At 33.6% G+C, this 23,767-nt stretch overlaps 1 protein-coding gene across 1 annotated transcript in view; it reads left to right on the forward strand.

The window, feature by feature from the left end:
- Positions 1–23,202, forward strand: part of LOC110020502 (probable polygalacturonase) — a 28,914-nt gene extending 5,712 nt beyond the window's left edge. Inside the window, exons 2-5 of the mRNA XM_020718625.1 lie at positions 7,246–7,366; positions 20,056–20,304; positions 21,490–21,643; positions 22,643–23,202. Coding sequence (XP_020574284.1) covers positions 7,246–7,366; positions 20,056–20,304; positions 21,490–21,643; positions 22,643–23,168 — 1,050 coding nt within the window. The 3' untranslated portion in view covers positions 23,169–23,202. The remainder of the gene's footprint in view (positions 1–7,245; positions 7,367–20,055; positions 20,305–21,489; positions 21,644–22,642) is intronic.
- The last annotated feature ends 565 nt before the right edge of the window (positions 23,203–23,767 follow it).

Here is a 23,767-nt window from a genome sequence, read left to right on the forward strand (position 1 = left end):
TTCGCCCGTAATGTGGGAACCCTTGCTTATTTAACACTACACCCGGGCGCCGGTGTAGCGGCCCTTGCACACTTTTCACTGTATTCAGGCTATACAGCGCGTCGCTTCCAGGGGACGCCCTAGCACTTACACAATGATCAAAAGGATTCATGTCATGATTTTTTCGACAAGTTTTACGCTGGCTGTCAAACTACCTAACGCAACCCTCCACTTTTCTCAACCGGGCTTGGGACCGGCAACGACAGTGTTAAATGTTTGCTATTAAATATTAATCAAACGCTAAAGCAAAATCTAAAATAGCTTTACCCTCTTCAATAGTTACTCCAAAACCGTAACCACCATGAATATTTCTGAAATCTTCTACCACTCTACCGACATGTCCATTTAAATCTCCTCCAATAAAAATTCTTTCTTCAAGATGTATCATTTATATTGATTCTTTTAGGACATCCTAGAATTTTTCTTTTGAACATATATCTAAACCTACTTCAGGAGTATAAGCATTTATAACAATAAAATCATACTATCAACAATAATCTTTATTACTATAATTTTATTTCTAATTCTATTAATTTTTACAACATTATGTTTCAAATTGTTCTCTTTAATTACACTTACACCATTTCTAGTGCAAATCCTACCTGAGTACCAAAATTTAAAACCTAAGCTATCACTCTCCTTAGCCTTTTCTCCAACCCATTTAGCATATTTATCTTCCTATGAACTATAATATCAACTAATTTTATTAATTTACCTGTGAAAGTACCTATATTCCAAGATCATATCCTAATATTAATTTTATGGACTAACAATTTTGCCCTCATCCGTCCGTAATGTGAGAACTCTTACTTATTTGACACTACACTCAAGTGTCGGTGTAGCAGATCTTGCACACTTTTCACTATATTCAGGTCATACAGCAGGCCATTTTCAGGGGACGTCCTAGCATTTACACAATGATTTAAAGGATTCATGTCATGATTTTTAGATAAATTTTACGCTGGTTTTCAACTACCTAATGTAACCCTCCACTTTTCGTATTCGGGCTAATCATTGCTTGTTGAAACAGCCAAGTGGACGTAAGGACCATAATATAGAGTCAGTATTATGGTCATCCTAGACAAATCCACTAGGGACATTTGCATTGATTACACAATATTGCTTGTCAAGTAGGAGAAAAGCTTAAGTTTGTACCTTGGGCTAATTCCACTAAGGAAATCCCTGAGAAAAATTGATAGTCTAAGGCGAAACAAGGTTGATTACCATGATCCCTTTATTTTTTAATACAAATCAAATGTTTAACTTTTGAGTCCTCTGGGAAACCTCCCTCATCGGACGAGTTTACTCTTGATGAGCAGAGTCTTTGTTGGGATTTAAGTGTGCCCTTGGTATGCCTTTTTGAATTTTTTATTCAGATGGCATACCCTTACAGAACAGGTGCAGAAAAGGTTTACTTCCTAGGCTCACTGCTTCACATACTAGCATTGAAGTATTGCTTTGTTATTTGTTAAAAAGAATAACAAATCTTTTAACACAAAACATATTCTAGCTCTTTTTCTTCCCTTTCCAAAGCTTTCAATCATAACAAATTAAGCTATTGGAAAAGGCAATAATCTAGCCATTTGTGGTGATTTTTCACATTGATGTAGCGCCTGGGTATGTGGCCGTTGTCAGTAAACACTGTGGAACCACAAACATTTAAAAGAATGAAAACTAGCAAATCTGCAAAAAATAATGTCGCACAAAATTACAGAAGTTACAACTGAAACACAAAAATATTAAAAACACAAAAGGTAAATGAGTTGAGAGAGAGTCATTTAAGCATTAGTTAATTCATAGATCTTTAATTCCCGAGGATTGGAATTCCATTGCTGTCATTTCATATGTATATGGTTACAATTATTTACGCTCCCAGTGTGCCTATGATACCAGGCGGATTTTTAGCTAGTGTGTATCACCTTACGAAAATACGTTATGGTATAGATAATTATTTATCATTGAATAATTATGGTATAGATAATTATTTACCGAATTGACCTAGATTAATATAAATGATACATCTTAAAGAAAAAAATTTATTGGAAGAGATTTAAATGGACATGTTGGTAGAGTGGTAGAAGATTTTAGAAATGTTCATGGTGGCTACGGTTTTAGAGTGATTAATGAAGAAGGAAGTGTCGTATTAGATTTTGCTTTAATATATGATTTTATTATTGATAATATTTTATTCAAGATAATAGATGAATATATTATTACTTATAAGAATGGATATAATAACACATTTTTTTTTTTTTTTGTGCGAAGAAGAGATCGCCGAAAATGTAAATGTTGTAAGGTCATTCCTAGTGAGAATTTAAGTATTTAACATTGATTATTACTTTAAAATTTTAAGATGAAGAGTCCTAAGATAAATAATATTATGAATCGTCATCTTAAAATTAGATGGGGCACTTAAAAAACACAAATAAAATTACTTTTATGAATAAACTTTAAGATTTCAACATTATGGATGTTTATGAAGAATTAAATTTTATGTAGGATAAAATAATAAACACTATTAAACAAGTGACAAAAGATATATTTAGAGAATCAAAAGGAAACATTTCTATAAATAAAAATAGTTGGTGGTGGAATAATAATGTGCAATAAAATGGAATAATAATGTGCAATGGAATAATAATGTGCAATAAAAGATAAAATATAAAAAGTTGTGTTATAAAAATTGATTTAAATGCAAAAACTTAGATAAATTAGAAAAATATAAGGCGACCTGTAGGAAATCTAAGAGAACAAATTCTCTTGCTAAAAATTATATTTTTAGGGAGCTTTATTATAGATTAGATACTAAAGAGGGTGAAAAATATATGTATAAACTAGCCAAGCAAAAAGAAGAAAAAAGTAAAGATTTAATTTAAGTAAAGTGTACTAAAGATGAAAATAAAAAAAAATTATTTTTCTTAAAGAAAAATATTTAACATAGGTGGGTGAGCTATTTTGTTAAACTTTTCAATGAAGTTTTTGAAAATACGATTGATCTTAATGTTCTTAATATCATTAATAATAATAAAATATTTTATTTTTATCGTCACATTACTAAGAAAGAAATCGAGGAGGCTTTAGAGAAAACTGAGGATAGAAAATCAGTATGACTTAATGATATCTCAAATAAAGTTTGAAAATATTTAGGAGATTTGTGAGTTTCTTGGCTTACTAAACTCTTTAATATTATTTTAAAAAATAAAAAGATGTCTGAGGAGTGGAAGAAAAACATCTTGGTCCCATTTTTAAGAATAACGGGGATGCACAAGAGTGTGTAAATTATAGAAGAGTTAAGTTGATGTGTCATACTTTAAAATTATGGGAGGTAATTGAACATAGGATTTAGACGTGTTACAAAAATTTCTCATAATCAGTTTGTATTTATATCGGGCAGGTCTACTATGGAAGCTATACATTTATTGAGAGGTTTGATGAAGAAGTATAGTAAAAATAAGGAGGATCTACATATGATTTTTATTGACTTACAAAAAGGTTACGATAAGGTTCCAAGAGTAGTCTTTTGAAGAGTTCTAGAGAAGAAAAATTTTGATATGACTTATATTCAAGCCATTAAAGATATTTATACTGGAGCTATTACTTGTGCTCAAATAGAAGGAGGATTGATAAAGTATTTTCTTATTTCAGCTGGATTACATCAAGAATAAGTTATGGATGCTTTTACCAAAAATTTACAGGAGAATGTACCTTTGTGTATGTTTTCGTTGATGATATCGTTCTTGTGAATAAGACTAAGAGAAAGAGTTTAGGAAAAAAATTGAATTATGGAGGTCTACATTGGAGTCTAAAAGTCTTTGTTTTAGTAGAAATAAAATTGAATACATGGAATGTAATTTTAGTAGCAGAGTTGTAACTAACGTTTTAGATTTCTCAGGTCTATTGTTCGAAGTGATGGTTATATAGATGAGAATGTTATTAGTAGAATTCAAGTTGGTTTGTTGAATTTGAGGGATGCATCAGGTCTATTGTGTGATAAAAAAATACCACTTAGACTGAAAGAAAAATTTTATGAGATGGTGGTGAGACCTGCTATGCTCTATGGCACAAAATGTTTGCCTTTAAAAGTGAAGCATAAAACAAAGTTAAGTGTTGCTGAGATGAGAATTCTTATGTGGATGAGTGAGTGACTTGACACTTAGATACAAAATGTGAAATAAATATATCCGTTATAGTGTTGGTGTAGCTCCAGTGGAGGACAAGGTTAGAGAGAGTCATCCTAGATGGTTTGGTCACATTAAACGTCGACCATCAGATCATTCGTTTATGAGAGTAGAGGTTTTAGAATCGATTTATGTGAAGAAAGACAAGGTAGACATAAAAAAACTTGAGCATATTGTATAAAAAATAATATTAATCTATAAGAATTAAATGAAAATATATTGCTCAATAGGACGCAATGGAGAAAAAGGATTCATGTGACCGACCCCACTTCGTGGGATAAAGACTTGTTATTCTCGAGAACTCTCTCATTGAATTCTTCCAATTTATTATATTATCACATCATCTGTTGTGCTCTAATTTTTCTATTTATTATTTTATTTAAAGACAGGTTGTTGCTTTCTTAGTGTGAAGCTTCTTTTAAATTAGATACCTCACATCATTATCATTGCATTTGAAAGTTTATGATTTTATTTTCATGTAAACTTAATGTATGGCATATTAATTGAATTATTAAAAAATCTAAGAAATGATGCAATTTAAACAGTATAGGTTGAATAATTGTTCTAATCATGAACCAGGTAACTATCGTGAAATTCCAATTTACATTTCTACATTCAATGAAGAAAAGGTTTTAGCAAATTTAGGATGGATTAATGATTTTGAAGAATTCCTTGAAAGTACAAGTTGTCTAATTCAGAGTTATTGCACCAAATCAAAATTAGTTTGACATGTTCATTTATTTTGGCTAAATATTACCATTAAATTGTTATGGGTGAATGTAAAATATATAATTCAAGTTAAATATTTGTCTTTTGGTGAATTGTGAATCTTGGGATCAATTCCATATATGGCTTTTTGTTATTGTTGTAAATAAGGTATTTATGGTTTGTTTGTGTTTTATTCATGACTTATATGACTTGAAGCTAAACACTATTTATCTTTAGGTTACTTTATTTTTGTTATTGTTTCACTAAAAAATTTAAGCGAAAAATCACGGATGAACTAAACTATTGTTCACAAAAACATTGCTTGAGGTTTTATTACTAACTCTAGATAAGGAACAATATTACCATTCTACCAAAATTGCAACACTTATGCTTATTGCTACAGAGAACTCAATCACAACTCACCTAAAGCTATTGGTATGCATCAACAAAAAAGTCATGTTTGGTTAAATTTGATTATTGAAAAGATTGTAATTCATGTATATTATTTTGAGGATGTTTTAGCCATAGAAAACTATCAGCATCTATAATATGAATCTATATTTGATGATTTTTAAACTAAATAAACATCCATATTAGACGATATTCATGAGCTTATTTTTACAAGATAATGAGCTATAACTCTTGTTTTAAAGCAAATTGATCATGAGATCATCTAATCATAGAAATCGAATCAAAGCCTGGACATGAATTTTGAACCAAACATGTCTATTATATTTGATGAATCAAATGGTCATTCTGAAAAATGCGAACCCTTGGTAAACTACTAGTGGGCATTATTCCTGTGATGAGTAATCATATTGAAATTGACTATTTGGCTCTCATATTGAAAATGACTATTTGGCTCCTGGTTTAATGACACACAATATCATATAATTAATCTCATGATGAGAGCCGAGTGATGTCAATATATCTGGAAATCCGTTAATAGTAATTGCCTCAAAAAATAGTTGAAATATGAAAATCATTTCATTTTGCTAATTTTAAAGACGTATAATTCATTTCAACTAATGTTAAACAATTTTTATTAATTTTCCTTAATAAGTTTTCCGTGTGAGAAAATCCTAGTTGTCTAGTTTGTTTATTTTTAATTTTGTTAGCATTTCAATTTCTAGTATTTATTGCCTGGTTATTATTAGTATCCTTTGACTTACATATTAGTCTCTTAGTATTTTTATTATTTACTTCATAAGTTTATACCATATTAGTCATTTGTATTACTTTGCTTGATGTGCATAAGGATATTCATAAAACATGAACTATTAATCATGATAATTATAAGTTTTATATTTATTTGAATAGAAGAAATATAATTTAAACTTGTTGATAAGGTCATTTTGAATTTAATATGTGAAAATAATATTAGAAAGGCCGAGTCATTTTAAAATTTTGTAACAAATTGGAACTAGTGCTGAAAATTGAATTTTTTAAGAAATACTATATTACTTCAATTTTAATGTGTTTGATTTGTCATTATTTCTTGAGCTTATTGCCAATTCTTTGAATTCTTTTGTGCCCTATATGACATACACTAAAGTTAAAAGGCGATGGTAGATCAAACAAAGATTTGTAGAAGCTTTGTGAGGAAACTCGCATAAATGTTTTGTACAACCATTTCCTGGTGTGACTGTAATTCCTATGACCATTGTGTGCCAAGAGTATGAAAAACAATGACCGGGTGTGGTATTTACCCTTTATCAAACAAATTATTGCATTTTTCAAGTTTTTTAAATGTTCAAAATTGTAGCTATGCTCTTAGTAGGATAGAAAATCTTTTATCCATGCCATGACCATAAACATATAGGTATCAAATGCATTTTTGATACTTGAACAGAAAACCTAGTAAACCAAGAGATGTGATGGTTAGAAGTTTTTTTAAAGCAGGCAAGGTAACTAAGAAAGGCATGTGATTTACGGAGTTATTTTAATCTTGCTATTAGAATTAGTGTTGCACATTTAGTAGCTTTTTTTTTTTTGTATTTTATTCTCTTAGTTGGGTTTTATAACCGACTATAGAAGAGGGTGCAAGTTATTATAACTGACTATAGAGAACTTTTATTTTTGGTTTGCTCATGTATTTCACAATTTAGAATGCCCACCTGCATAAGAACCAATCACTTTCTTAATTTTATGTCTTCTTTATATCTCGGTTTTAAAAAAAAAAGTCATTTGGCGTCTTCTTGTTGATTATTTGTACTTGAGAAGTTTGTATTTTTCTGGTTAGTGAATAGTAGAGCAGGCGTAACTGCTTGGAGAGGAGGGTGAACTGCTTTGGTTTTTTTTTTTTTTTTTTTTTGTGCAGGATGAGAATCTATGGCCATTGATGTCTCCACTGCCATCATATGGTTATGGGAGGGAACATAAAGGACCTCGATATGGAAGCTTAATTCATGGTCAAAAAATTGTGGATGTTGTTATAACAGGTTGGTGGTCATATGGTAGCTTTCTATTAAATCATTTACTTTCTATATATTATTTTCTAAACAAAGCTTATCAATAAACCCAAATCAAATGGTATACCAAAATGTGAGGACTTTGAAGTAGTTTGGTTACATGAACAAATCCAATCGTCAGCTAAGATTTATCATCCACTGGTACTATGCCCCACTTAATTATTTTTAATAATCATTCTTGAAAGTCATGCTGCTTGTTGCACTTTGTAGCTTCTGCATGTAACAATTAATTATAATTGTTAAATTTGAGGCTAGAGTTGCATACCTTCATTGACAGGAAAGAGGTATATAAATACGCATTATAGACCCACATAAAAGGAAAGACCTGAATCCATAAATACATAAATATAGAAGCATATGAAAATAAAGAAAACAAATAAAGCATGGTAGTAATTGCAACATTAATTAGGCTAATAATTCTGATACTCTTCCTCAAGTTGAAGTATAAATGTTCATCATGTTTAACTTGGATTTGAAGTCGTCCAACAATGGCTGAGGAAGATTTTTTGTGATGATATTTGTTAATTGATCATTAGATGAAACAAATAGAATATAAATCTCTTATGAATCAAGCTTTTCCTTAATAAAGTGCCCGTCAATCTTTACATGCTTGGTACGATCATACTGGACCAGATTATGGGTGATTCTAGTGACAGCTTTATTGTTACAAAACAATTGGAAAGGAGCAAAGACTGACAGACGTAATTCATGGAGCATAATGCGTAACCAGAGAGCTCCACATTTAGCCAAGGAGTGAAACTCGGCTTACGCACTGCTCTGGACCACAACTGATTGTTTTTTGCTTTTTCACATGACAATATTTTCCCACAAGAATGAGTAATATCATGAGGTTGATCGCCAACCATGAACAAACCTTACCCAATCTGCATTCGTATAAATAATAATAGAATGAGATGCGTGACATGAAAATATAAATCTGAGCTTGGTTTATCTTTTAAGTAGTGAAGGATTCTATGGACAATCCTGAGATGGTGCTCATAGCGATCATGCATGAATTGACTCACAATTCCTTTTACGTGAAAAATGTCAGGACGAGTATGGGCGATGTAAATGAGTTTCCCCATAAGACGTTGATAGTGAGTCTTATTCATCAGAAGAACATTAGGATCATCGGCTAATTTTTCATTGAGATACATTGGAACTGTTTCTAGTTTGAATAGGAGTAAGTTATTCTAGCAATAAATCAAGCACATATTTGCGCCTAGACAGACAAATGCTCGAGATGACCGAACAACTTTCACGCCTAAGAAGTACCAAAGCGATCCTAAGTTCAGTTCAAATGAAGTAGCAAGAATACCTTTGAGAGATTCCAATGCTAGTAGATCATCACATGTGTGCACAATATTGATTTCTTATGTATGGTCGATGGAGGATACCTTACTTACCAATAATTCACCTAAAATAAAGTTAAAAAATTCATGACCATTGTCGGTCCCAAGAGTCTTAATTGACGTTTTGAATTGTGTCAAAATAGAAGAATGAAAATTTTTGAAGATGACAACAACTTTAGATTTATCTTTTAAGATATAGATCCATGTCATTCGAGTGCGATCATCAATTATGGTAAGGAACCACCGTTTATTATTGTAGTTGGGTGTGTGAGAGGGTCCCTACAAGTTATTGCGAATAAGTGAAAAAAGAGAGGAAGGTGTAAGGGTGGAGTATATATGGAACACAATGATGTTTAATTGACAAATCTCACATTTGAAACTAAAAAGATATTTATTACTAAATATTGATGGATACAAATTTATTAAATATTGAAAACTGAAATGACCTAAATGATAATGTAACAACATAATAGGGTATTTAATGAATTGAGAAAGACTGCAACTACTGGGAGAAGTGTCCTCGTTTTTCATGCCTTTCCCTTAAAAAAAGTAGGGCGCGGCTACTCGCTTAGCAGTTCCAATCATCCTTCTTAAATAACAATCCTGAAAAACACAAACATCAGATGAAAAATGAGCCATGCAATCATGTCATGTGTCAGCTTAGTAACAGATAAAATGTTGCATTTGAACAGAGGAACATACAACACAGATTCCGTAGTTAGAGCGGTTTTTAATACAATTGATCCTTTACCAACAATAGTGTTGCATGAGTCATAGCAATTTTAACTGTATTTTCTCAGAGCAAGGATAATGTTGAGAAAGCTTGAAAGCATCCAGTCATGTGGTTAATTCATGGATTGGAAGAGACAAAAGAAGTGAGAGTCATAGGAATGTACCTTGACGGACGTGGGAGGTTGATGGACCGGAAGAGAATTGACTGGATCCAAGTAGTTAGATTAATTGTTCCATCTAAATCTTAAGAGAGTTGGATGATTCCAAAGTGTTCCGGGTGGAGGTAGGTTGAACTTAAGTAGATTCAGATGTCATAGTAAGCCTCTTAGTAGAGGAAGATTTGACTGACGGTTTGTGTGCTGGTTTTTCATGGAGGTTCCAATATTTCTCCTGAGTATGGTTGGGTTTGTGACAGGCATGGACGAGTGTTGATTACTATTAGTGATCAAGGCAGATAATTTGACTGAAGTGGAAGTGCCGAGCATGAAAAGTCTTCGGCTCTTTTCGCGTTGAATTTTTGTGAATGTAGCATGAGTGGAAGGAAAAGAATCTCGGCCAAGGATACGACCCCAGACTTCATCAAGGTCTTTGTTAAGGTATGCCAAAAATTGAAACATGCAATCTTTCTCCACAATTTTTCTGTAAGAGGAAAATGTCTGCTGCAGATTCCCACGTGTATTCATGGTAGAGATCACATTTCTTCTATAAGGCCATCAAATCATTATAGTACTGGGTCATGGTCCTCGATCCCTGTTTCTTTTCGCGAATTTTCTTGGAAACCTCATAAAGTTGGCTGGAGTTCCCGACATTTGAGTTGGTATCCTGAACTACATTCTAGAGAGTATTGACAGAATGAAGAAACATATACGAACAACCAATTGTAGTCTCTATGGAATTAATCAATCAAGACATGACCATAGAATTCTGCACTTCCCACATTTCATACGTTGGGTCAGTTTTAGGAAGTTAACGAATCATTTCAATGAGATAGCCGATTTTCCAGCATCCCTTGACACACACATACACGGCTTTGGACCATTGGAAAAAATTAGATTCGTTCAATTTATGGGTGGTAATTAGGAAGTTCATGTGATTTTCTAGTCCTTTGGTTTGCGGAGGGATTAAGAGTGGTGTTAACTCTCCTATGGACTCAAGCACACTGTCAGGAGAAGGCTTGGTGGTGGAAGAGTTCGCCATGATTCAACTGAGCCAAATGTGATACCAGGTTACCAAAACATGGGAAGATCTCTGATTGAGGACATGAAAAGAAGATCCCACGACCTAACAATTCTTTGTCTGCACCGGGAAAAGAAAGGTTCGCTGGAGAGAACTTAAATCGGCGCTGGCAGGGCATGCAGTGAGGCCGACGCAGGATAGATCGAAATCAATCGCTCATCAGTGCAGTGGCCCTTCTGCAGAGATGTCGCTCTAGCAGAAGGCCTATAGCAGAATGTGTGGCAAGGCCGACGCTGAGTAGGGCGGCAGGAAGAAACATGGAAAACCTGAGGTAGTCGACGACAGTATCCCTGTAGTGTCCTTACAGGAAAAGACCTGCAGGTGGTCCGAGACTAGCGTGGAAGCTCTAGATTTAAAACCATGTCTCTGTTACCATGTTAAATTTGAGGCTAGAGCTACATACCTTAATTGATAGGAAAGAGGTGTACAAATACATATTACAAGACCCACATAAAAGGAAAGACCTAAATTTTGAAATACAAGAATATGGAAAAAAAATGAAAATAAAGAAAGTAAATAAAGCCTAATAATATCTGCGGCATTAATTAGGCTAATAATTCTAACTATAAGCAATAACGTTCGTGAAATGCCAAACTCAGTTATAGAGTGGATTCAAGCATTCATATATAGAGAAGCTAGCCTTTCTTGTATGATATTGAATCAAATAATTCAAACATATTTTGTTTCAAATTAAAACATAAATAAAACAAAATAAAAAATAAAAAATAGAAGTGATCCCAAACTTCCGCTTAATTATGCATTCATGCCTATATGCTACCTTTATCAAAGTATGAGTGGTTTTGAGCCCATTTAAGTTTTTCTCCAATTGTTCAAGATAGCAAGCTGTTTATTCCTTCCTGCACCTTCATGTCTTTTTAGGCGCCATAAATTGATTCATTATAAAATCTCCTTTCTTGATTCTGCAACTCCTAAACCTGTAGCCCCTAGCCTTCAACAGGGACAGAATTCCTGCAGTAGCCCATTCAGCTCCAAGCAAACAGCAAGGACGTTGATCTCAGAGTCTCATCCAAGCCTTGAAAAGAAACAGAAGCGTCCTCAGCAAGACTTCAACAGCTCCTCCAGTACGGACAGACAGTCGGCATATTTTTAATAATCTACTGCCCCATCCTTTTTTTAAAGAGTTGTGGAACCCTCCTCCAGGAGCGACAATCCAGGGAGATGAAATGGAAATCTAGGGAGAACAAGAAGAGTGATTGTTATTCCTTTAGGGGAAAAAAAACTTTTTCTGCAATACCACAGGGACGGGGTGTATTTTTAGAAAGTTGGATAATAAACCGCTTCAGAAGAAGACTAATGTAAACTTGCTATTTGTGAAGAGAGGATTGAATTATAGATCTGAAGGAGTTGGTAATTCTCCTGTGGCACTCTAATTGTCTATCAAACTTGCTATTTGTAAAATAGAGGGTTGAATTATAGAACTCTACTATTAATGAATACTTAAAGGGGGATCCTTGGAATGAAGGAGTCAAAATGATGAAGGGTTCATTCGTTGAATCACTTGCCAAAGGTATGCTTTGAATTCAAAGAAAATCTAATTCCAGGTTATATTTTAGGGAGAATTCGATGCAGGTTTATATGAATGATACCTGAAGATGGATTCAAATTGCAAGAGTTATGATACAATAGCGGATGTATAATTTATAGACTTCTCAAATAAGATTTGAATCATTAGTTCATTATTTTAGACAACCTTTGCATAGGGATATAATGCAAAGATTAAAAAAAGATCCATTAGATTGATTTTTGTTAAAAAAAGTTTTTAGAGGATTGCAAGGAATGATAAATATGAAAAGGAGGGCTTCTGTTTATAATTTTTTTGACAATGTTACTTAATTTGTTAACGAAAGCAAATGATAGTAGTTTGTTCTAACTCAGAGAGATAAAAAGGATTGGGCTAATCCTCATTTTTTGGATAAATAAATTTTTAAAAGAAATAAATTTAAAATGTAAAAAAGAAGGAAAATATTATTTATAAAATTCCAGTTTTTTTAGTTGATTTTCTTTAATATTATCTTTTTAAAATTTATTTATTTGAATTTGATTACAGAAGACATGAAAAAACTAATAGCAAAATCAGGTTTAGGTAATATGGGTTCACCTTGAAAGAACACAAAAAATCAAGAGAAGTTATTTATGTTCGGTACTTTTCAAAATGCTGTAGTAATTGTTATTGTTATGCGAGATTAGGTGATTTCTTGGGCTTTTGCATGTACTGGAATCACGTGCCCAAGAAAATGAAGATGGAGATCTAGCTTTATGGCATTGATAACTTGGAAGAGTAGATCAGTGAGGGCAATGGATATGCCAGCAAAAGAGAACTATTTGATAATAAATTTTGACTTGTGTATGATGATTTCTTGGGGCATTTTAATTTTTCTTTCAAACTTATTTTTTGTAACGTTGATGAGTGAATTATAAAACTCTTATTTTCTTTACTACTTCTACTTACAGGGGATTCCCTTGAATGATGGAGCCGAAATCATTAGGTACATTTATTAAATCCCTTCTCAATGGTAAGCTTACAAGTTCAATGAAGATCTTATTCTAGGTAATATTTTAGGAAGAATTCAATGTGGATGTATGAGTATATACCTAAAGATAAGAGAGCCAAATCAAAAGCGTCATTATGATAATATTTTAGGGAGAATTTAATGTACGTTTATGAGTATAATTCCTAAAGATAGAGTCAAATCAAAAGCTTCATAATGATATAACCTTGAGGCGCTAATTATTTGACTTCTTAAAAAAGATTGGAATGATTAGATTTATTCTTTTAAACATCTTTTTCATACGGATATTAATATAAAGACAAAAAATCCTATGAACTGATTTTTGTTTTGAAAAAAAAAAGAATCATAATGATGGTAAGAATGATACATACAGCGGGGGATTCTTAATGGCAGGAGATGAATAAATTTTTGAGTAGAGGCTGCTTTGTTAGTTGTAAGGGAACTTTGACGGTAATTGGATATGGGAGGTGTAGAGAAGGACAAAGAATGTTGATCTGGTGGTTTTGTGGTGGATGCAGCAGATGATAATGGTTGTATAATGCAGGAGCATAACCAAGATTTTTTTTTAGTGAGGGCACAAATTTATTGTTTTGAAAATTATAGCCTATTATGTCATGTTAACTTGTTTTACGTTATTTTTTAAAGATATTAAACTTACCAAACTTGTAACCCATTAACCCAATAGATGAACTATTTCCTTTCAATAATAAGATATGCGAAACTATTATAAATTATTTTGTTTGTTAATTAAAGCCATAACCCTAAAGTTTGTGTTATTTAAGAAATACATTAGCAAGTTCAACTAATAAGCAGATTTTCTAACATAAGTGCAGTCCTAAAAGAAATAGATTTAATGTAGATATCTAAAAATAAGTAGAAATCTGACAGGGAAATGTTAAGGTTCGTATGTTGCAGAGAACTATATTAGATCATGTGTGGTAATTTGATTGAGTTTTGTTGCACATGATACAGTTCATCTTTGAGGGTAATAAGGATGATGAACAAGAACTCCAGTTGATATGCATTTGAATTTTATCATAATTTTTTTTTTATTATTATTGTGCACAAAAGCGGTGGATTTTGATATTAAAAGCTAAAAATGTGATAGCCAAGTAGTTTTAATAAACTTTAGAAGGCTGAAAGTGTACCAGTGACAAAATTAGAGCAGCCTCCATGCCAATACAGAATTCTTTTTGTCATCTGTTTATAATATGTCTAACAGGCACTCCTCTTCCACATACACACATTCACACCAAGAGAGCAAAAGGAAACCACACACACACACACACTCCTGGAAAAAAGAAACCAAGCACTGTACTGTAGTTGGCTAGCGGCAATTGTCAAAGCGGCTGCTTGCGGCTTCGCAATTGGGTGGAAGGCCTAGTTTGGACTAATGTTTAGGGCTTTATTTTTTAAAAAAATATAAATTTATTTTTATCAGGCTGGGCCAGTGGGAGCATGGGCCGGTGTAGAGATATTTGTTCATTTTCATGTATTAAGAGGCGAGAATGAGATATAGGGAAGAAAAAAGAGTAAAAGACTCGTTTTGAAATTGTAGGAAGTATGGACAATCGGTGGCATAACTATGTTTTATGGAGAAGCTAGCAAATTGGTTGAGTGATTTCCTGGAATGGAGCCTGTAATAGGAAAGCTTTCTCTTCTAATACATAATTGAAAACATATATTACATATTTACACACATTCCCAACTCTCTAGATTAGGAATGACTCTAATATAGAAAATAATCATGTAATTAGATCTCCTCCAATTAATCTGCCTAGTATCCAGTTTCTTAATAAACAAGTATCCTAATATAAACAGTTCAGGTTTATTACTTTCTATAACACTACCTCTCAAGCTGGAGCATATATATTTATTAGTCAGTTGGTTATATAAATGACGCTAGCTCCATTAAGGGCCATTATGAAGATTTTCCCTAATTCTTGATACCTCAATCCCCAAGAAGGACTTCAAGGAACCCAAATCTTTAATGTTGAATTGATTTTGAAGAAATGATTTCTATTATAAGAATCAGTACTCATCGCTTTCAAAAGTAATAACGTCGTCAACATAAATCACCTATAGAATGATATTTGAAGCAGATTGCTTATAGAATACAATGTGACCATTTTTACTTTTTTGTATCACAAACCCTTCTACTGCTTGGCAAAATTTTTCAAACCATGCTTGAGGGGTTTTTCAATCCATATAAGGACTTTCAAAGACGATATACTTTTCCAGACTCTCCCCGAGCAACTAACTCAGGATGTTGCTCCATTTATACCTCTTCTAAAAGATCACCATGCAGAAAAAATTATTTACATCCAACTGGTGCAGGGTCAATTATTCATTACGATCAAGGATAGATGTAGGCAAACCAAAGTCAACTTAGTTACCAGAGAGAATGCGTTCACATTGTCGATCCCATAAGTTTTATCATAGCCCTTAGCCACCGAGCATTGAAATGAGCTTTATGTCAGTCAAAATGAAACTTAACTGGAAAAACTCACTTTCATCCTACAGCTTTCTTATCAGAAAGCAAATCAACTAATTTTCAAGTTTCATTTTTCAGTTAAAGCATTTATCTCATCAAGCATTGTTGCTCAGTGCCCACCACCCAGAACGGGATAAGGCTTGTCGAACAGATCTTGGAACCTCAATAGAGTTAGGTGCAACAACAAAAAAGCAAGAAGTGAAAGATAAATGATTATAATTAACATAAGAGAAATTGGCATAAACACATTCACATTCACCAAAATCAAATTGGGAAGATGATCCACTGAGGAAGATGATACTAGTCTCAAACTAGCTTCAAGGGGATGAGGTCTACTTGATTAAACATTAGTGATAGATGGCCTAGATTTGAGGCATGAGAGCTAGAGCAGTATCTGAACTTATGATGTGAGACATTAATAAATCATCAAAATCTTGTGAGGATTTAAACACCAATAAGTCTTCAAAGAATAAAGTTTGTTCATGAAATGTGACATCAATAGAAATCATGTAACTGTTTTAGAGTGGAAAAATATCGATGCCCTTCTTTATGCGAGAATATCCTTGAAAGGGCTATGAAATTGGCTTGAAGATCATGATTCGCTCGAAAATAAGATCAAATTTTAGCTCGGATTGGATCGTTTGAGCCAAGCTACGAGCCAAATTAAAGGATCGAATTTATTTCGATCAGATTTCAATCCATCCTTGGCTTGGATCTAGATCAAAATAAATTCTTATGTATTTACACATATAGCACCTATATTTTTAGTTTTACATGCATAATGCATTGCCAACACTGTTGGTGAGGTCCTTTTTGCTTGGTCGTAGTGGCAGGAGTTCAAATCCTTTATTTTCATAAGAAAAATGCATTTTTTTTCTGGTGGGTCGGGCGGGCGGGCCAAGGAGGATTCAATCAAACCGATCTGGCTCATGAGCCAAAAAATGACATTCGAGCCAGCTTGTTTACAATTCAAATCGACTCGTTTATAATTCGAGTTGGCTCGAAAATCGGATCAATCCACACTGGATCAGATCAAAATTTACTGGATCGATCCACGATCCGATTTCGATCCGTTTAAAAATATTTCAATCCAATTTCGAGCCAGCCCTGAATAGGCTCGAAATCAAATCGTTCACACCCCTGATCCTAGAAAGGCATACCTTAATGACTTAGGGTCAAGTTTAGAAGCTTATGGACAAATATCACAGACAACTTAAGTACACCCAAATATGTGTGATTCAATAGAAAAGAGAGTTAATTTGAAGTAGAACTTGATATAGTGTATGGTTCTGTAGAACTGTAAAAAGCATATGCTTGATCAAAAAACATGGGGTAGACGTTGCATCGACCAACTGCTTAGGCACATTTATTTGATACAACAAGGGATGTAATCACTGAGGATTTCTTGGATGCTTCCTGAAATTTGAAAAACTTAGCATTTTCATCTGTAGAGATTGAGAGACTGACTCAGAGAGACCTCATTAGTAGTGACCATATGAGCTGACTGTGATTTAGAAACCCTTTTGGTTCATTTTAGCAACTTCTGACACATTCTCTTCATATGAATAGGTTTGCGACAATAATTGCACACCTACCTTTGACTTTTGATTTTTTAGAGTTCGAAGTTCCACTTCTATAATTGTCCTGAGACTGAAGTTTACCGATGTTTGTATTTTTCTTACACTCTGGCTCTGAGAGGCCTCATTAGTAGTGACCATGTGAGCTTGACTCTGATTCAGAACCCTTTTGGTTTTTTTTTAAGCAACTTCTACACATTCTCTTTGCATAAACAAGTTCATGATAATACTTGCACACTACCTTCAACCTTTGATTTTTAGAATTCAGAGTTCCACTTCTATAATTATCTTGCGACTGTTGTTTACTGATGTCTATATTTTTTTCTGACTAGCAGGAGCACTAGGTTGTTCTGCGAATAAGACTTGAGAACTTGGGATTATACACAGTACTCTATTATAGGTTCCATCAGAGTAGTACATCTAGGGACATATATATTCTGTGATTTAACACCTTCATACTGAGAGTTAGGGCCAACTATTAAACCCATAATAGTTATTTGTTCTCTTTGAGCCTATTCAATCCAAACATCAGTATTGAAGGGCAATAGTGCGTTAAATTCTCCACACACACGTTTAAAGTCCATGCGATATGTGTGAGTGACTAGTCTCATTGTTCAGTTCGATATAACTCTTTACATACATCAAAGATTCGAGAAATATTTTCTCCTAGAAAGCACAAACGCTAATTCCTCCATCAAATCTTTAACACAGCAATGAATAATATGACTGGATTGATCAGGTTCGATGATGTTCCGTATTTATATCAATAGTTGGGCATCAACTCTCATCCACTCAGAATAATTCGACTCAGTCTCAACTATGGGATTATCAATGAGACGACTCTTTTGAGAAATACTTCTTAAATAGTCTCACAAATTTATTCAAGTAAAAAATAATTGATGTCATTTAACTTTTCTTCTATAATCTTAGCTACTGATGAAACCAAATATATCAGAAGAAGTTTTTATTCATCGGTCATAATTGATGCCATTTAATGCTAAGATCGAGCGGTCAAAGCACTAGGAGACAAATAACTCGATGATCAACATTTTATCCAGATAAAAGAGAAATCAAACTTAGGAACTTGCAAAGCCAAGAATAATAATAATAATAAATAAAAATAAATTAAAAAAAAACATCAAGGTTGAACTAGCAAAGACAAAAATAATGAATGCAACAACCGAGAAAAAAATTGAACGAAGCAGGCTGAAGCGGAGAGATTAGTCAAAGCAAATGTCGCCTTTGTCAATGCCCTAGTCTCATCAACACAGATAGGGCAGGCGAAGTAGATGCAGACGAACGATGATGGGATGCAGACACAGATAGGATGGATGAGTTAATGTAGAAAATGTAGAAAGAAAGTTATGTCGTCGTTCGAAGTCTTTGAACTAAATCAGAGATGTAGATTACACTGTCGATTCGTTCTATTGACACAAATGACACCGAATGAAGCAAACACAGACGAAACAGTTCGGTGATGCTCTGACATCATGTAAAAGCAAAGCTTCCTCTTTTCTTATTCACACTCTCAGGAATAAATCTAATATAGAAAAATGTTGAGGAAAGTGGATCCAGGTCCACTGCTGTTTAGGCAAGTTATTAAACCAATAATTAAGTTTAATAAACTTTCTTTTATTCTCTGCTCTCCGACTCTCTTGCTTCTTCTATATTCATGAATTAAGGAAAGTTTAATTCACACTTAAATTGCTAATCTTGTGTCTCTCTCCGCTGAACCGCATAACCGCGTGAAGGTCTCCGCGTTTTCTTCTTCTTGCATTCCTTGATTTCCTTTAATGGATTTTTTGGCTTGATAAAAGGGCTGCCTGAATTAATCTCACGATCATCCCTCCTCGGCTGAATCGTGCAAAGCAAAAGGAAGAAAAAGATTGCTATTTCTCTTTCCTCATTTTCTTGGCAAGGAAAAAACAAAGCCTTGTTTTCTTTTTGTTCTCACGTGGGTTTGGTAGAGAGGAGAGAGACAGGAGAGGGAGAGAGAAAGTGAGGAGATAATTATTTTTTTGTAATCTTCGAATCGACGACTGTGTAATCCTCAAGCTAATAAAATCCGTTGCAGTTCCGTGGACGTAGACAATTTGTCTAACCACACAAATTTGTGTGTCGCCTTTTTCTGGTGTATTTTTCTCGTTCCGATTGTTCGCTTTATTGCCGTCGTTTTTCACAACAGAAAAGTTCATATAAGTATATCTTCTCTAATTAGGTTGTTTAATATCAATTTCCTAATAAATAAGCTTCCTAATATACACGCTTTAGATTTATTACTTGGCATAATAGGGTTAGAAAAATGTGAGGGCAAGGGTCTTTGTACGGGTCACAGGGGAGCTTGTTCGAGTATTTTTGTTGTGGCTTGGGCATTGAACTCTGGCAGAACTTCTTATTTTGTTATCTTACCATTTTAAATTGTGAATTTCTAATAAATATTGAATCCAAGAGTTTGTTTTAATAATTCAGGCTAATGTGAACAAGGTGTTATTTTTATATTTTGAAGATTTGTCTAAGAAGCCTGCTGAATATCTCTAGTTCTTTTGAGGGAACTTTGGATCAGCGTTGCTTCTAAGTGTTCAACCCATTGAATTTCAAACATGCAAAACTGTCTTAGCTGTAATGATGTAAATGCACATTCCATTTTCTATCCTTGGGAAATAGCCCTTTTTCATTTGGTCAAAGAAAACATGAGATACTAATTATGCTGTTAAACATTATCATATATTTTCTGCAGGTCACAATGGTACTATTGATGGGCAGGGCAAATCATGGTGGACAAAATTTCGCCGGAGAAGTCTTAATTACACAAGAGGTCCTCTTATACAATTCATGTGGTCAAAGCACATAAAGATTTCTAACGTAACACTTATGAATTCACCATTCTGGACTCTTCATCCTTATGACTGTAAGAATATAACTATTTCAAACGTTACAATTTTGGCTCCTATTTCTGAAGCTCCAAACACAGATGGTATAGATCCAGGTAAACTGTCACTCCAAGCGTTTGAATATTTCAATGATTGTCATTTATTTAATCCTCATTATTGGCTGTGAATCCAGTCTTTGTTTTTTTTTATCAGTAGTATTTTGTATTTCTTGAAGCTTGAACGAGATTGGGATCATGAATGATGCAATGTCAATGAATGATTCAGCTATTGTTTTCATATCTGTTACTTAATGGTTGGGAATGCTACTATTGTAGCAGTCTTGGTTTCCCTATTTGTATGTGTTTTAGAGATTTGCTTTTTTCTTTGAGAAATTTAATTTATTTACAACTGGCTTCATCTTTGATCTGTACAATTGAGAGTAATTGTATGAACAGCTGGTGGTGGAGATGGACTGACGGGTTTAGAGGGAGTAAAAGTTTGGCCCACCCCCCCCCCCCCCCCCCCCCCTAGTTTATCGTTTTTACAGCAGTATCAACTAGTGAAAGCTTTTCATTTTAGAGAACTGCAGCCGAGGGAATTACTATTTTTCATGAATAGATGTAAAATAATCTTGATGCTGAATTTGCTCTGTTGTCTTCTTAAAAGAGGTATAAAATGAATTTGATTTATTTGTTGTAACTGCATTCTAAGATAATTAACCAGGAATTATATTTAGGATAATGATAGCAACTGTAGGTGTTGATACGTTAGTTGCCTTATGAGACACTCAAAATTTTCTTTCGTACGTGCTATGAAAACATTCAGTAATTTTTTTTTTTTTTGTGGGTTGTTGGCTTTGTAGTTTCTTTTCCTCATTTTTTATGGCCTGTTTGTGCTCAGATAGCTCTTTTTTTAATGACAGATCCAGAATCTTAGCTGTTTCTTTTCTTATGGCGCGGCAATCTCTTATTTTTTGGCAGATCCAGTCTTTTTTGTTATTATTATTATTTTTTTGGCTGTGAATCCAGTCTTTATTATTATTATTTTTTTATTTTTTATTTTTTTCCAATGCCATAAAAGCCTTCCTCAACGTTATAGACTTTTTAAAATGGTTTGCCAACTGATACAACTGATTTCTGAAGGCCATATGTAAAGCATCATTAGAAAAGCTCATCTGTAGAGTCTCCGCCTATCAAAGAAATTTTACGTCACAGCGTTTTTATTCATTATTATTCATATATAACATTCAAATTGTAAAAACTTGAGTAACAGCTATTTCCATTGGTTGTATTTGGTTGCAGATTCTTGTGAGAATGTGGTGATAGAGGATTGCTATATAAGTGTTGGTGATGATGGAATAGCAATTAAGAGCGGCTGGGATCAGTATGGAATCAAATATGGGCAATCTTCCACCAATATTGTAGTTCGGAATGTCATTATTCGTTCTTTGGTTAGGTGAGATGCTCCTTCCCAAATTTTGCATCTGTACATGGCCTTAAAATTGTTATTGAAATACTTCTCACCATTGCCAACAATGCGAGTCTTAGCATTTTTTTCTCAAAACTTCTGATGTTGAATACTTCATATGATTTTTATAGATGCATGGATTATTATAGATGCGAGTCTTATGATTTTTATAGATCTTCAAAAATGTTTAACACAATATTTAGAAGTTGATATTATTTTTGTCTAAGAAAATGGAAATTATGGCTCGATAAAAAGCTTTTGCTTGTCCATGCTAACCTTCATAACTATTCTACATGAACTGTGATTGAACAACTGTAATGATGAATGACGAACCCATTATCATGTGAGTGAGTTTGGAATGCTTCAAATACTGAAATGGCTCGTTTTTGAACTGGACACTGAAATTATCTTGGGAAAACTCTCATTGACCAATTATAGCAAACCCAAAGGTGGTGATGGTGGTTTTTTGAAATATTTAACATCTAAAAATTAGTTCGAATATTTTAAGAACAACTGATGTGTTTTTTAAGTAAAATATAAAAATATATGAAAAGTTTACGAAGTAAATATATTTTAAAAAATAGACGATAAAAATGATTCCAAAAATTCCAATCTTTCATTCTTCAGAAGTAGTGTGTTCTCTACTAGATTCATTATTATAGCGACCACATTAAGTAGCGCTCACATTTAGACTTGTAAGTAGCTAGTTCAATTATTTTAGTAATCTCATTCAAAACAACGATATTTTGATCCAATTAATTTTAATATTTTAATAATTACTTTCATAGTTTGTATCTTTTTTTTTTAAAGTCGACTAAACAAACATGGTGTCAATCATAGAACCTTCAAGCTATTCATCTCTATTATTATTATTATTATTATTATTTTCATTTTTTGGGCCTACCTGTATTATCTTAGACTCAACATTCATTCATTATCTAACCCACCCCTTTGCATCATCTAAATCATCCTTTTTATGATATGCAGTGCGGGAGTATCAATCGGAAGCGAAATGTCTGGTGGAATCTCCAATGTTACGGTCGAAAATACACACATTTGGGGTTCAAGACGAGGAGTCCGGATAAAAACTGCCCCTGGGAGGGGTGGCTATGTAAAGAACATATCTTACCATAACATCACCTTTGACAATGTTCGTGTCGGGATTGTCATTAAAACCGACTACAACGAACACCCAGACGATGACTTCGACCCCAATGCCCTCCCCGTCCTTTCAAATATCACCTATGATGGCATCCATGGCCAAAGCGTGCGTGTCCCCGTGCGAATCCAAGGCAGTGAGAAGATCCCTGTTCAAAATGTTACTTTCCACGACATATCAATTGGCCTTACCTACAAAAAGAAGCATATATTTCAGTGTTCTTTTGTCGACGGCCGTGTGATAGGATCCATTTTCCCCGTTCCCTGCGAGAATCTTGACCGTTATGATGAAAATGGACGGTTGGTCATGCGCTCGTCATCTCAGAATGTCAGTGATATCGATTATGATATCTGAGAATATTTAATGACCACTGGCTCTATGTTACTCGGTATCACACACACACACACACACACACACATATATATCCCACTTGGCATGTTTGAAGAGTGAGTGAATAGCTTTACATAAATGATGAAAGAGCGTTTGTCATTAAAAAGGTGGTGTGTCCATTTCATGAAAACGGCTATTATTCCATTTTGCTCTTCAGGATTTTTACTGTATTCTGGATTATTGAAGTTTTTGAAGTGTGATTTTGTGCTGATCCGCTGCCTTTTCTGTTCTATTTGGCTATCGGCTATCTGTCATTATTTCGAAATTCATTTAATTTTTTTTTTATTTTCTTGGTGGTAAAATGTAATTGAATGGAAGTGTCTTTGTCCTTTTTTTTTTTTTTTTTTTTTTTTTTTGATTTTTTGGCTGTGTGTGATTGTGAACTATTAGCCGGCCAAGTTTCGCATGTGACGTCGGATGCAGAGGAAAAAAAAACCGAATGATTAGACGGCCAAACAAAACTCATACCTCGATATCTTCTATCTGATATCGAGTGCAATAAATTGTTAGGGTTCTTACATACGTATTGCTTTAAACATTCCTATTTATGTCTCACATGGCAA

Source organism: Phalaenopsis equestris, unplaced genomic scaffold, assembly GCF_001263595.1.
Source record: "Phalaenopsis equestris unplaced genomic scaffold, ASM126359v1 Scaffold000098, whole genome shotgun sequence".
In the NCBI taxonomy this organism is placed as follows: domain Eukaryota; kingdom Viridiplantae; phylum Streptophyta; class Magnoliopsida; order Asparagales; family Orchidaceae; genus Phalaenopsis; species Phalaenopsis equestris.